Here is a 13,663-nt window from a genome sequence, read left to right as displayed (position 1 = left end):
GGTCAGACAAGAGTCTCTTATTTGGATAAGGACACAATGATGCGATCCGGCAATACTTCTAAACTTAAACTTTTGACCTGGAATGTACATGGCCTTAGAGTGAGCAGCAGAAGAAGGAGAATTCTTGAGTTCCTAAGACTATCTGCAAGCGACCCATCTAAGATATGAGGAGTGGATGAGTATTCTAAGTCACAAAAGTGGATTTCCCACTTTGCTTGTACTAATCAATCTCGCAATGTGAAAGGGATTGCGATTATTGTAAAGAATAAACTTTGAAGTCAACTGTCAGACGTCAGTGCTGATCCTAGGGGGAGATGGGTCCTGGCAAATATTAGGTTAGAAGGGCTCCAACACACTCCTATTATGGTCCTAACGTGGACGACCCGGGCCCACTTAGGGATCTCTACGAGCAACTGATCGGAAGAGCTGAGAATTTGATAATAGCTGGCGGAGATTTTAATGTTGTGCTTAATCCTCCTCTAGATAGGTCTACCCCCAGATCGGCTTTCAGTACACCTGATATGAGAATCTGTTGGCATAACATAATGGAACATTTTAGCTTGATTGATCCTTGGCGAAACAGAATAGGACTGAACAGGGAGTTTACTTTCTGGAACAAGAAACTAAAACTCCGAAACAACTTAATGGGAATCTCCCACCATCCAAGCCATTTCTCGGACCACTCAGCCGTTCAGCTGATCATAAGCCTTTCTGACTCTCGTGCATGCACTAGATGGACACTGGATCGTTCTCGCCTGGGGGAAGAAGAGATCGTCCTAAAGTTGAAATGGGACTCAAAGGATTTTTTTTAGATAAATGTAGGTTCCGCATCAGTCTAGGAAGCATATAAGGCTTTTATCTGTGGAAAACTGATTTGCTATGCTGCTTTTAGAGCCAAGAGAACCAAAACCACAATAGAGACTCTTGAGGGTAAACTTCGTACTCTGCAAGCCCAAAGACTATCCTCCCAGTGTTGAAGTAAGCCTCAGCAAGGCCTACTAGTGCAAGGGGTTCACCTTTCTCTGCACAAAGTCCTCAGACCATGTAGGAAGAAGTTGGCACAGAAACTGAAATAAAAGACAAAGTTTATTAAACCTCATGAGGTGGTACCACAGTTCAAACAGCACCCTTCGGTAATGTTTGAAGTAGCACACTGAACTGAGAGAGCATGGTCCTTTTATACCCACGCAGGGGCTAAAAGGAGGTGGTACAATTATAGAAGCAAGACTTGCATACATGTAAGGTCATGTGGAAATGCACAGTCGACAGGTAGGAGGGGCTGACAGTTTTCAAGGACTAACAGCTGCAGACCTTACTGAGCATGTGCGAAAGTGGGAGATGCTAAATATAACTTGTCAGTAGGCAGATTTTCAAGAGTAGTTAACAGAAAGGTAGGACAGAGCACATGGTGAGCACATGGCAGCAGGTAGCAGAGAAAATGGCTGCCATGAATACAAAATGGATTCCGCAAAATGTTCACAATAGTTACTAAATACAATATGTCTTCTGCTAATGCTTAATCTAATCGCTGCTAAACTACAACACCAGGACGCAACAACGCACACAGACCTACAGTATCAAATCCAGGAAGCTCAAAATTCACTCAAGGTCTTTTTAGAGTCAATTGAGAAGAGCAAATGGGAAGCTAGTAAACTGGCGCATTTTGAGTATGGTGAAGGCTTTGGCAAATTATTAGGATGGAAGACTAGGTCTGATAATGTTAGGAATAGGATTAAAGGACTAATACTAGGTGAAATTGGCAGAACCTCCTCAGAAGATCAAGACATCGTAGGAGAATTTGTTAAGTTTTTCTCTGAACTATACAGAGACGACTCGGAGATCTCAGCAGAGGCGACTGAAGAATGGTTGAAGGGGACACACTCCCCAGGTTAGAACCAGTTAAGAATTTGAGCCTCAATCAATGCTTTCTCTCTAGTGAGGTAGACAGTGTTATCACCGGCTTGAAAAATGGGAAGGCTCTTGGTCCAGATGGAATACCTGCCGAAGTATATAAACTCCTGAGAGATGAGCTCGCACCACTTCTGACCCAGTTAATGAATTTGAATCTTATAGATTCCTCTCTGGTCCCATCCTCCTGGAATGAAGCTATTATAACCTTAATACTAAGGCCCCGGAATGATGCTAGAAGATGTGAGTCCTACAGACCTATCTCACTGCTTAATAATGATTATAAAATCTTCTCACAAATACTTGCCAGGAGGTTGGATTATGTGATAAGTGATTTATTGCACATCAATCAGAAAGGCTTCATGAGAACAACTAGGGGACCTGACCCGCTATCTAGTTGCCGCAATCAACATTGCAACTACTTTTAACATGCCTCTAACCATATCAACAATTGACGCTACTAAGGCTTTTGATAGAGTGACCTGGCTCTTCCTGCAGGCAGTAATGGACCGCAACAACTTGGGTGATAACTTTCTTAACGCAATTAAAGCTATTTACAAGGCTCCTTCAGCTCGGGTTCTGGTTAACGGCATCTTATCCTCACATTTTAAGATTGAACGGGGACACGACAGGGCTGCCCTCTCTCCCTCTTCTCTTTAACCTTTATATTGAACCTCTGGCTAGGAGAATCAGGGCAGATCAGAGAATTATACCTTTTCAGCACCACAAGTGGGTCCTGAAGGAAGCCTTATATGCAGATGATCTTTTGATATACACGTAGAACGCCCAATGTGCTCTTCCAGCACTTTTGAAAATTATTGCTAGCTTTGGAGAAATCTCAGGTTATTTAATCAATACAGATAAATTCGGAAGCAATGACCTTGAATGGCCCTCAGGATAACCCATTAGAGAAAGATGAAATTCAATATTTAGGGGATAAAGTGGTCAAGAACCTGGCAGAGATGGCCCAAGTGAACTTCGTGCATCATTTTAGGGAAACAAAGAAGTTATTCCTCCAATGGTCACACTTACGTCTCTCTATTTTAGGTAGAAAAAATCTAATAAAGATGGTGGTACTGCAAAAAATTAACATTTATTTTTAATGCTATCCCCTTATCTTTTAAAACTGTATGGCTAAGGCACTGCATGGGGTATTAGTCAGCTTTATCTGGTCCTATAAAAACCCCAGAATAGCATGGAAAAAATTGAGAAAGAAAAAGCTGGATGGGGGTATTGCACTTCCAGATTTTCAGCTTTACTACTAGGCATTCCAGCTGAAAAATGTTAGATCACTTCACTCCAAGGATCATCTATCCTCTCAACTTCAGGCTCTGACAAGGTGCTTCTGGGGCCAGGGTACAAGGTTTCTTTATAAATTTGGCCACCCCAGTAATTACAAAAAAGTTAGATAAAAAATTCTCTATAATGCCTGTAGCATCTGATATGCAGTAAGAAGGAGACTGGGCATCCCATATTACAGTAAACTGGCCCCAATCTGGAATTCTCCCGGTACCCTGATATGTCTCCAGGATGTACTAGCTAAGCCATTGATAGAGGGAGGAAGTGTTCAGTGGGGACAGCTAGTCAGTGGGGGCTCTGTTAGTTCTTGGGAATCCCTATTCGAAGCAAAATTGCTAAATTGTCTAGGTTCAAATACATGCAAATTAAAGGTTGGCTGCAAGGAGAACCTGAGGCCGGGTGTTCTACGGGTTGGGAGAGGGAAATTACCAGTCCACAGAGGTTAAAAAAAAGAGGTTTCAAAGTGGTAGTGGGCACTTATACAAGCTGAAAATGCATCTTGTCCACCCTCTACAGAGGGATGGGATCTGGTTTTTCCTGCACTAGATCCTCCTTATTTCTGGCGGACCTCTATGAAGATTCTTTGGTCTGTGGTTAAATCTGCCCCTCCGCGGCAGACCCACTTGTTCACTATATATTGGGCTTACTAGACCCCCAAAAGGCTTGGTAGAATAGGTTTTCAAAGAAAAAGTAATTGCCCGAAGTGTGATCTAGAGGGGGAGGCAGTGCCCGGGGATCCATATCTTTTGGGAACAAGTGGGTAAGTCGATCTTGTCCATTATAAGCAGGCGTAGTGAGATAACTCTTCCAATGGTTGTATTTGGGCTATATGAGACCGCCGAGAGGAGTTTGCATGATAGATTGGAGAGATCCCTCATGCATCTCTTTTTTTATTTTGTTCTGATAGCCCGGTGGGAAATATGTATTAAGTGGATCTCTAGTCTCCCCCCACTCACAGGGATTGGCTGCTGTCAGTTAAGAGAATCTCTGATTTAGATTCTAGTAATGGCTCGGATGAGTGGCTTAGAATGTGGGAACCCTTTCTTGTTTTTTATAGAACCATCTCTTTCAGGCATCAGGCCAGTGTGAATTAATTAGACACAACTCGATCTAACACTTGAGTCTTGGTTTCGGTAAGAGTCCAATGATTACGTTTTAAGAGCTAACAGCTAGGGGGATGGGGTGGACTGGTTCTGCCCTACCCCAAGGCTGATGGGAGGGCCGCTCACTCCCTGAGCTTTGGTGGACCGACAGGGTGATGACCAAGGCCAGGATGTGATGTGGCTTCTCTTGTCTGTCTTTGGTTACATATGAGGACTAAAAATTTTTTTTTTAAAAATGGCGGTAACTGCACAAGTCAAGAAATGACATAAGTTCAAAAAAGGGGAAAATGACACCCGGAGTCCCATCAGGAAATCTGGAGTCAAAGTTAAAGTAACAAACCTACCCAAGAAAAAAGGTGAGGTGACTTATTTAGCTGTGTATCCAATACATTCTAGGAAATGTTCAAAGTCAACGTATTAAATAATTAAAATATCTATTTAGGCACCCGAATAAAGAGAGGTGGAGAAATGGTGGCCCCACCAACAAATGAAGCTTCATCTTGCTTTGCGTGACGGAGGGAAAACCAGACGATTATTAGGTTATCTCAGAAATAATTGGTTCATGAAGATACCGTAAGCCTAGCTTAGCCGAAACAAATGCTGCACGTCTGGACACAAAAGTACAAATATAGATGAAAACCAAGCTTAACCGGCAGTTCCAAGGGACACAAGTGGCGTCCTGAGTCTGAAAGACGCCAGGCTCCTCAGTCCAATATATGTCTGTGTACCATAATAGAAAATTAAAAGAAGCATGCCTCGTCCCCAGTGTTTTAAATGTAAATGAAAACCAAGCTTACCCAGAAGTAAGAGCAAACACAGTGGTGCCCTAAGTGTGCAAAGACGGCGGAATTCTCTGTTCAAATAGTGTAATTGTCACCATAATAGAAAATTGACAATTATGCCTGTAGAATGTGGTCCCATGTAAATGTGGTGGCCATTTTCACCTATAGAGACTCAGCGGTGTTCCAAACAGAAACCTGTCCTAAATTTTCCAAAACCATTTCCATCTGATGCCCTAAGATATAATAAAAATGCCAAGATCATCCGTCAGATAAGTCTAAGAAACACTATAATTGAAACAAACCAATTATAATTAAGACAAAAGTATTCCATAACTGTAGCGGCCATCTTAACATATGTCGGGAATTGAAATAAGTGAATATTATTTCAAAGAACTGAAAATATCAAATTGTATATAAGATCCGACAATAGGATTTCAGGAAATGTGACCTGAGATTAAAATCAGCCAGGAGAAATCAGTTATGATTTGACCTCTTGAATGGTTCACGAAATAAAACAGAAACTACAGTCTGAATGGCAGCCATGTTTGTAGTAGAATAGTGCACAGTAAGCTATCTGTGAGTGATTAGTTGTGGATGTGTCCAATGTCATAAGCAGTCACCTTTACACAAGATGGTGTGAAAAGTCAAACGTCATACAAAACTCGAGGAAACATTCGATTACAAATATAATAAGTGTGTAAAGAGAAATTAAAGGAACAAGAACCACCACCAAATTAAAGAATAAGACCAACATATAACACTGAGTCAAGTAAGATAAGAAGGGGCATTTTAAAATCTGTTTGTTGTAATGGTTAATATTCTGGCTCATAGGCAGGCAATTCCTAACATATCAAAGTAGACGTACAGTCAATAATAGCAGAAATGATTTTGGATCAGCTTTCTTTTCATAGATATATTAGACAAAGCGTATATAATAAAGTCACAGAAAAACATGTAACTCCCTGTCAGTGCTAAGACCTTTGTCCACCGCACTCTGTTTAACAATCCATTTAGCCTCCTATTTCCTAAGTTTTGTAATTATGTCTCCTCCTCTCACATTATTAGTAACGCGTGTGAGCCCGTGGAACCCAATACCGATCACTTCTGACCTCACATGCTCAGAGCTGTAATGGGTTGCCAAGCGGTAGTTATAATAATAATTTTTTATAGGGCTGACATGTTCCTGAATGCGTTCTTTCAAAGGATGGATAGTTCTCCCCACATAGATCAAGCCACACTTACATACAATACAGTATACTGTAAATTTGCTGTTACAATTAATGAACGGTTGTATACGAAACACAATTTTCAGAATTGTATGAAAACTCAATTGTCTTATACATAGCAAATTAACAAACATTACAACATGTGCATTTGTAAAACCCTTCAGGTTGGGGGGATACACAATTGGTGGTCTGATCACGTGCAGTGGAACCAATATAACTGGGATCAAGCCTGTTTCTTAGAGTCATCTCATGGCTGTAAGTGATTTGGGGTTTATCATTAACAAATTTATGCTAGATTTTGACTAGTAAGAGGAAGTGCCAGTGACGTTTAAGAATACAATATATAGCAGAACTCTGTGCATTTGAATCTCGTAATTACTGTCATACACCTATCTTTGTACTGTCTACCAGTGTTGTGGGTCAGCAAAGATTCCCATGAGGTATTAATGATCCTGTTTCTGGCTTTGGCTAGAATGAGGTTAGTATATCCCCTATGATGGAAACGTTCCAATACAGCCAACTCCTGAGCAAAAATTAGGTCGTCAGTGCAGTTGCAACATATTCTAGTCATTTCCCGTAATGGGATAGCATTGATCTGAGTAGTAGGATGTGCACAGTGAGCATGCAAAACAGAATTGCACGCTGTAGACTTCCTATAGAGTCTGGACATGATTTTGGAACCCTCATTATACAGGACAAGATAAAGAAACTCAATTTGTTTCGAATTTACATGTTGGGTAAAATGTATATTGTATTCGTTATCATTAAGATGATTAAACAGACGCTCAAATTTCATTAAGCCCCCTGTCTAGATGATGGAGATGTCAATGTATCTGCTAATTCATGGGGGCAGGATGAACACAAATGGTGTTTTTCAAAATGACCCAGGTATAGATTTGCATATGAAGGTGAAAATGTGGCTCCCATGGCTACACCCTGTATCTGTTTATACCATTTTCCATTATGTAAAAGTATATTATTCTCTAAGACCAACCTAGTAAGGTCAATGAGAATCTCCATACGTTCAAAGAATATAGGCCCATATTTATACTTTTTGACGCTAAACTGCGCTAACGCAGTTTAGCGTCAAAAAGTTTTGCGCCGTCTAACGCCATTCTGAAGCGCCATGCGGGCGCCGTATTTATGGAATGGCGTTAGACGGCGCAATCAGACCGGCGCTGCCTGGTTTGCGTGGGAAGAAACCACGTAGACCAGACAGCGCCGGCGTAGGGGGAAGATGGCGCATGGGCGTCTTAAAATGGGGCAAGTCAGGTTACGTCGAAAAAATCGTCTTAACCCGACTTGCGCCATTTTTTAACGACGCCCATCCCCCATCAACATGACTCCTATCATTGTAAAGATAGGAGTCATGCCCCCTTGCCCAATGGCCATGCCCAGGGGACTTCTGTCCCCTGGGCATGGTCATTGGGCATAGTGGCATGTAGGGGGGCACAAATCAGGCCCCCCTATGCCACAAAAATAAAATATAAAAAATAAAAAATAAAACTTACCTGAACTTACCTGAATGTCCCTGGGGTGGGTCCCTCCATCCTTGGGGGTCCTCCTGGGGTGGGCAAGGGTGGCAGGGGGGGTCCCTGGGGGCATGGGAGGGCACCTGTGGGCTCATTTTGAGCCCACAGGCCCCTTAACGCCTGCCCTGAGCAGGCGTTAAAAAGTGGCGCAAATGCGCCGTTTTTTGCCACGCCAACTCCCGGGCGTCTCTTTTGCCCGGGAGTATAAATACCACGTAAAGGCCTGGGAGTCATTTTTTAGACGGGAACGCCTCCCTTGCATATCATTAACGCAAGGAAGGGGTTCACGCTAAAAAATGACGCACATTCCGGGAACTTTGGCGCTATTCGCCTCTAACGCCATAGTATAAATATGGCGTTAGTTGGCGTTAGTTTTGCGTCGAAATTGCGTCAAAAAAAACGACGCAATTTCGGCGCAAACGGAGTATAAATATGGCCCATAGCGTCTCTGAAAGAAAGAGTGGAAGCCAGAACAGACATACCCATCTGGAATGGAATGCAAGTATACAGAGAATTGACATCAAGTGTAACAAAACTGCAGTCAGTTGTCCATTCAACGACCTCCAGCTGGCACAATAAGTCTTTAGTGTCACGGATGTCAGGAGGCAAATTCCATACTAAGGGCTGTAATGTATGTGAATTAATTCTAAAATATGTTCCGTTGGTGAACCTATACTTGAAATGATAGGCCTCCCTGGTGGAAATTGGCCTGGTTTGTGTATTTTAGGTCAGATGTAAATGCATGGTGCACGTGGTGTTGTATTTAACATGTACCTATATTCTAAATCTGAAATTATGTATAAATCCCTCCAATGCGTCAATTTCTCGTTGATAATACTATTGATAGAACTAAGAGGATTGGTGGGAAGTCTAACATAAGCCTGACTATCAGCTAATTGTCTGTTTACCTTAGTGATATAGTCTGAGCGGTTCATAACCACCACATTACCTCCCTTATCAGCCTCCTGGATGACTATATCAGTGCTATTACTAAGATCTTTCAGGGCTTTAAACTCCCTAATCCTAAAATTTGTTTTCATTTTGTTGATTCTGGGAATCTGTTTGTCCTCTAAGTTAGAGAAGTCATGGGTGACGGCCTTGTAAAATACATCAATGTGATTGTCAACTGGTAATGGAGGGATAAAAACAGATTTTCGTCTGAGGCTACTTATCAATCATAAATTAGGAGTAATGTTCAGATGAATTAGTACATCCTCTATAGATAATGGTGGTAAATCTGCATGTTCTAGGGACATCAAGAACGTAATGTCCTGGATGTCCCTGATAGTTTTAGTGCAAGCAGTCTCAGAAGGTGTAGGTAGAGTGGTATGCATAGGTTGTTTTTCAGAGTGTTTTGTGAGCTTCAAACATCTCACAAATGTATATAAGCCAACATGTAGCAGGGCTGACTCTGGAGATGAAGTAGGACAGAAGCCTAACCCCATGTGAAGCACCTTTATTTGTTCATCTGTAAGTTGCATGATTGAAAGATTAATGATTTGCACATCATCAATAACAGTATCTGATACATTATGAAGGGTGTTGGAGGCTGTCCTCAGTTTCTTTGACTGCAGGACACGGATCTGGTAACCACCCTTTCTCCTGTGTTTGTTATGCTTTCCCATCCTACCTCTCCTTTTCTTTTGATATTTGCATTTGGTTTGTTGTAACTCAGTCTTTGTCCCCATCTGAATCTTTCCAATTCCTCTAAAAAAGAGGAAGATGTTCCCCAAGTTGTCATATCATAAGTCCCTGGAGCTCTGTCCAGTACTTCACTTCCTACACTAAAGATGCTGGAGACATCTGTTGCACTGGACGAGGCGGGAGTCATAATCCCACCTTTTTGGCCTCTGTGGAATTGTCCTAATAAATTAATGTCATCGTATTTGCGAGCAAATGTGAACTCCCTACTGTTACAGTAATCATTATCATCTCTTCTAAGTTTCTTGAATTTCTTTTATGTATATCTAATTTGCACCAAGAATTTCTTTCAAATTCTCGTAGTTTTTCCTCCGTAGCCTCTAGTAAGTTAAGACTAATGATTAGTTTTCTAATTTTGAAATCTCTTGTAATAGTGTTGCTCCTTTTCTCTCAGCTTGTTTGATAAGAATATTTATTATTCAAAAAGAAGATGGAAGGATCAGATCTTCCAATTCCCCTAAAAGGTCAGCATCAAGGTCATCAAATGATGAAAATATAATAACCCAGAGTCCATGGAGAATCTGGTTAAGTTCCAAGTACCTTTTAGGCGTGGTGGCATCCCACCACTTGAAAAGTTCTTGTTTCTTAAGTTGTTCAAGTCCAATAAATGTAGTCAAATACATTTCTGTTTAAGCCCTTCTTGTGCAGGGTTTCTGTCCTGAGAGACCATTGTTTTCATAGAAAAAAGTTCAGCTGCCAGTTTGACTCTGTCGTCCTCAAAAAGCGCCATGTTACAAATTGTTAGCACAAGGTTTATTAAATTTGTTGTCCCACAGTGTAAAGGAGAAAGAGTGCACTTCACCACAAACAATAAACATACAAACAATGGGTAGTAGGTGTATCATTGGGTGCACCTCCTTGAAGGTCTCCAATAGTGTAAACTGTCACAAATGTCAGAATCAATCAAATAGTACGGTTGCATAGTCCTGGACAGTAATATTATGTTTTACTACCCAAAAGCATATACTAGTGCCCCACAGAGGTGACACCATGAATATGATCCTAGAGATACCACAGCATTTCTAAACAGTCCATATTCATGTAGTAATCCAGATAAGTCCAGTTGGAGTAAGATCCTTTTATAGGTAATAGAGACATCAATTTGACAAGATGAATGATAAATATAGTTCCACAGCCAACAAGTGTTTTGTCACAATCATGACTTTCTCAAGGCTTTAAAAATGTACAAATGTGGACGTAGCAAAACATTATACACACAATACAGAGGATGATAGCAAAGGTCTAGAAGTATATACAAAGTGTTAAACATTTTCTTAAAGTATTCGGGCTGATGGTTAGTCAACGACAGATGGAAAAAAGGCAAAAATATAGCCCACCCATGAAACTAGATGTGCTAGAAAAAGACAAGACCAGCATAAAATGCAATTAGAAAGAGAAAAGGAAAACCAAGTCTAAGCCACATCAAAATAGCATCACCCATGCCACCCTATGTGAATGCAACATGTTAAACAAAAGGTGGTGAATCAACATGAATGTACATCTATTAAGCACTAGATTAGATGGATGCAATAACCAGAAAACAGAAAAGGATGGTAGCGGTAAAATTATAAACCACATCAGCCTTAAAGCCCAAATAGTGCATATACAAATTGATGTGCTCAATGTTCCGGTATCTTGTTACGGCAAGAAATGCTGATGTTATGTGAGCATCATCATGCCTGAGGTAATAGTAGCCAAGTATCTAAACAGGATAAATGAAACAACTCTGGGCATTATGATGTCATAAGCGTAAAAAAGGGCCCAAATCAGAGAGTATGTGCACCAAGGTACCCACCTTAGTAATAATAAGTAATACTTTCCAATTGTGGGAAACCAGTCGATGCCCATATATTAGTATCAAATGTAATCTGTAGAAGTCAAAAGACCATGATAAGCCAATTCCCAAAAAAGAAGAAAAGGGAAAAGGCCACGTCAAAGTAGAAGAAACCAACATAAACCCTGTGTAAGCAAAGTAGAAATATAACCAATAATGGAGGTAACTGCACAAGTCAGGTAAGTAAAAGGCAAGAAACGACATAAGTTCAAAACAGGGGAACATGACACCCAGAGTCCCATCAGGAAACCTGGAGTCAAAGTTAAAGTGACAAAGCTCCCAAAGAAAAAAGGTGAGTTGACTTATTTAGTTATGCATCCAGTAAATTCTAGGAGTCAACATATTAAATAAATAAAATACCTATTTAGGCACCAGAACAAAGGGAAGTGTCAAAAAGGTGGCCCCACCAACAAATGAAGCTTCATCTTGCATTCCCCTGACGGAGGGAAATCCTGCCAATTATTAGTTATCTCATAAATAATTGGTTGATGAAGATAACGTAAGCCTATCTTAGGTGAAACAAATGCTGCATGTCTGAAAACAAAAGTACAAATATAGGTGAAAACCAAGCTTAACCGGCAGTACCAAGGAACACAACTGGCGTCCTGAGTCTGAAAGACGCCGGGATTCTCAGTCCAATATGTGTCTGTGTACTGTATTAGAAAACTAAAAGAAACATAACCCTTTTCCACATTGTTTTAAATGTAAATGAAAACCAAGCTTACCCGGCAGTAACAGCAAACGCGGTGGCGTACTAAGTGTGCAAAGACGCCGGGATCCTCCATTAAAATAGTGTGTCACCGTAATAGAAAATGGACAATTATGCCCGTAGAATGTGGTCCCATCTGGTCTCATCTGGTGATGCTGGAGAGGTAGTGCTTTGCAAGTTTCCTTGTCCCACATTTCATCTGGGATATTAACACAATAAAGAATCTGTGGAATGGTGCAGGCCCTAATATGCATATATAGTATAACTCCATAGGGAAATACTAGGGCTGGAATTTATGAATCCGTCCGGCGTCTGTTAATGGGATTGCAACTTGAACTTCCCAAAATGGGGAATAACCTGTCAGACCTTGATTTATTGAGTACTGTTGTGCAGGTTTTCCCTGATTTGTGGATTTTAATGCTAATATTTACCACCTACTTTGTGCGGGTGGTAAATATGTGTGGGGACTTGTGTGGGTCACATGGTGTTGCAAGGAGGTAAGGTACAGTATCTTGGGGTGGAGATGCTGTGGCCTCTTTTGAGGGAGCGTTACTTGCTTCTCATAGTGCTGCAGGGTGTGGGCAGTGCTGGGGTGTGCCTCTTGTGATACAACTGGGTATGTTGTTTCCAGCTGTACAAATGTAGGATCTGGTAACTTCAGGACATTTGGAACTGGCCAGACCAGTATCCTCGTAGGGTTACCACTCCAGGCAAATCGTAACTGAGGCCATAGTGGCCATCTGTAAAAATGAGAAATTGGACTGTTTTAAGATTTTCAGAAACTGATCAACGCTTTTTCTACTAGGTTTCCTCTTTTATTACCATGTCCATGGAAGAGCAATGCTGGATGTTCATGTACATATTCTGCTACTAGTAGCCGTGTTTGGTGGAGCGCTTTGCCTATCCCTTGAAGTATTTTTCCGTGGTAATATAGTTCTTGAGCTCTTCCGGTCAAGTCTCTGTATTCTTCAAGGAAGCTGGTTCTGGCAGGTATGTGAACGTTTTCACTTGTTTATTAGGGTCTGGCTTGCTGTTATGTCCTTCAGTATTTGATATTGCAGGATTACGACTACATTCGTATTTTTATTGAAAAAACGACAGTTAAAGTACATTATGGTTATAACGCAAATCCAAAAAACAACAGAAACTCCTCAGACATGGTATACTGCACAGCCATAAAGCCTCCCTACAGGACTAGTCCTGACCATATGACCTCACAGACGATACTGGAGAATTACATGTTTGTTGATTTCCCGAAAGTGGACATAATGTTCTTCTTGCTGACATTTTGGACCTCAGAACAACATTTGACTCTCATAGACAATATTATGAACATCAGGAACTCATCATCCCAGGCTAGAACACTGCACCAAACCTCTCTAGCAAGGCCTCTCAGCACATAGTCATTAGAGAAGAACAATACCTGTGCCACTTGCAAGAGATCCATCAGGACCAACCTAGCATCAAGCATACAATAGGTGACATGGACTTAACCCCATTGCAAACAACCACACAGACTCAACCCCCTACACACTTTGTATAAACACATTTTAGGTTGGAAGCTTGGAC

At 41.2% G+C, this 13,663-nt stretch overlaps 1 protein-coding gene across 2 annotated transcripts in view; it reads left to right on the top strand.

Moving 5' to 3' along the window:
• TMEM45A (transmembrane protein 45A) overlaps positions 1-13,663 on the top strand; it is a 374,423-nt gene that overhangs the window by 195,156 nt on the left and 165,604 nt on the right. For both annotated transcript variants that reach the window (XM_069203157.1, XM_069203155.1), the window contains exon 4: positions 12,900-13,084. In XM_069203157.1, the coding sequence (XP_069059258.1) occupies positions 12,900-13,084 (185 nt within the window). The remainder of the gene's footprint in view (positions 1-12,899; positions 13,085-13,663) is intronic.

The sequence above is a fragment of the Pleurodeles waltl genome, chromosome 8 (assembly GCF_031143425.1).
Source record: "Pleurodeles waltl isolate 20211129_DDA chromosome 8, aPleWal1.hap1.20221129, whole genome shotgun sequence".
NCBI classification, from domain to species: domain Eukaryota; kingdom Metazoa; phylum Chordata; class Amphibia; order Caudata; family Salamandridae; genus Pleurodeles; species Pleurodeles waltl.
The sequence above is the reverse complement of the archived record's forward strand: the minus strand, read 5'-3'. Positions and strand labels throughout refer to the sequence as shown.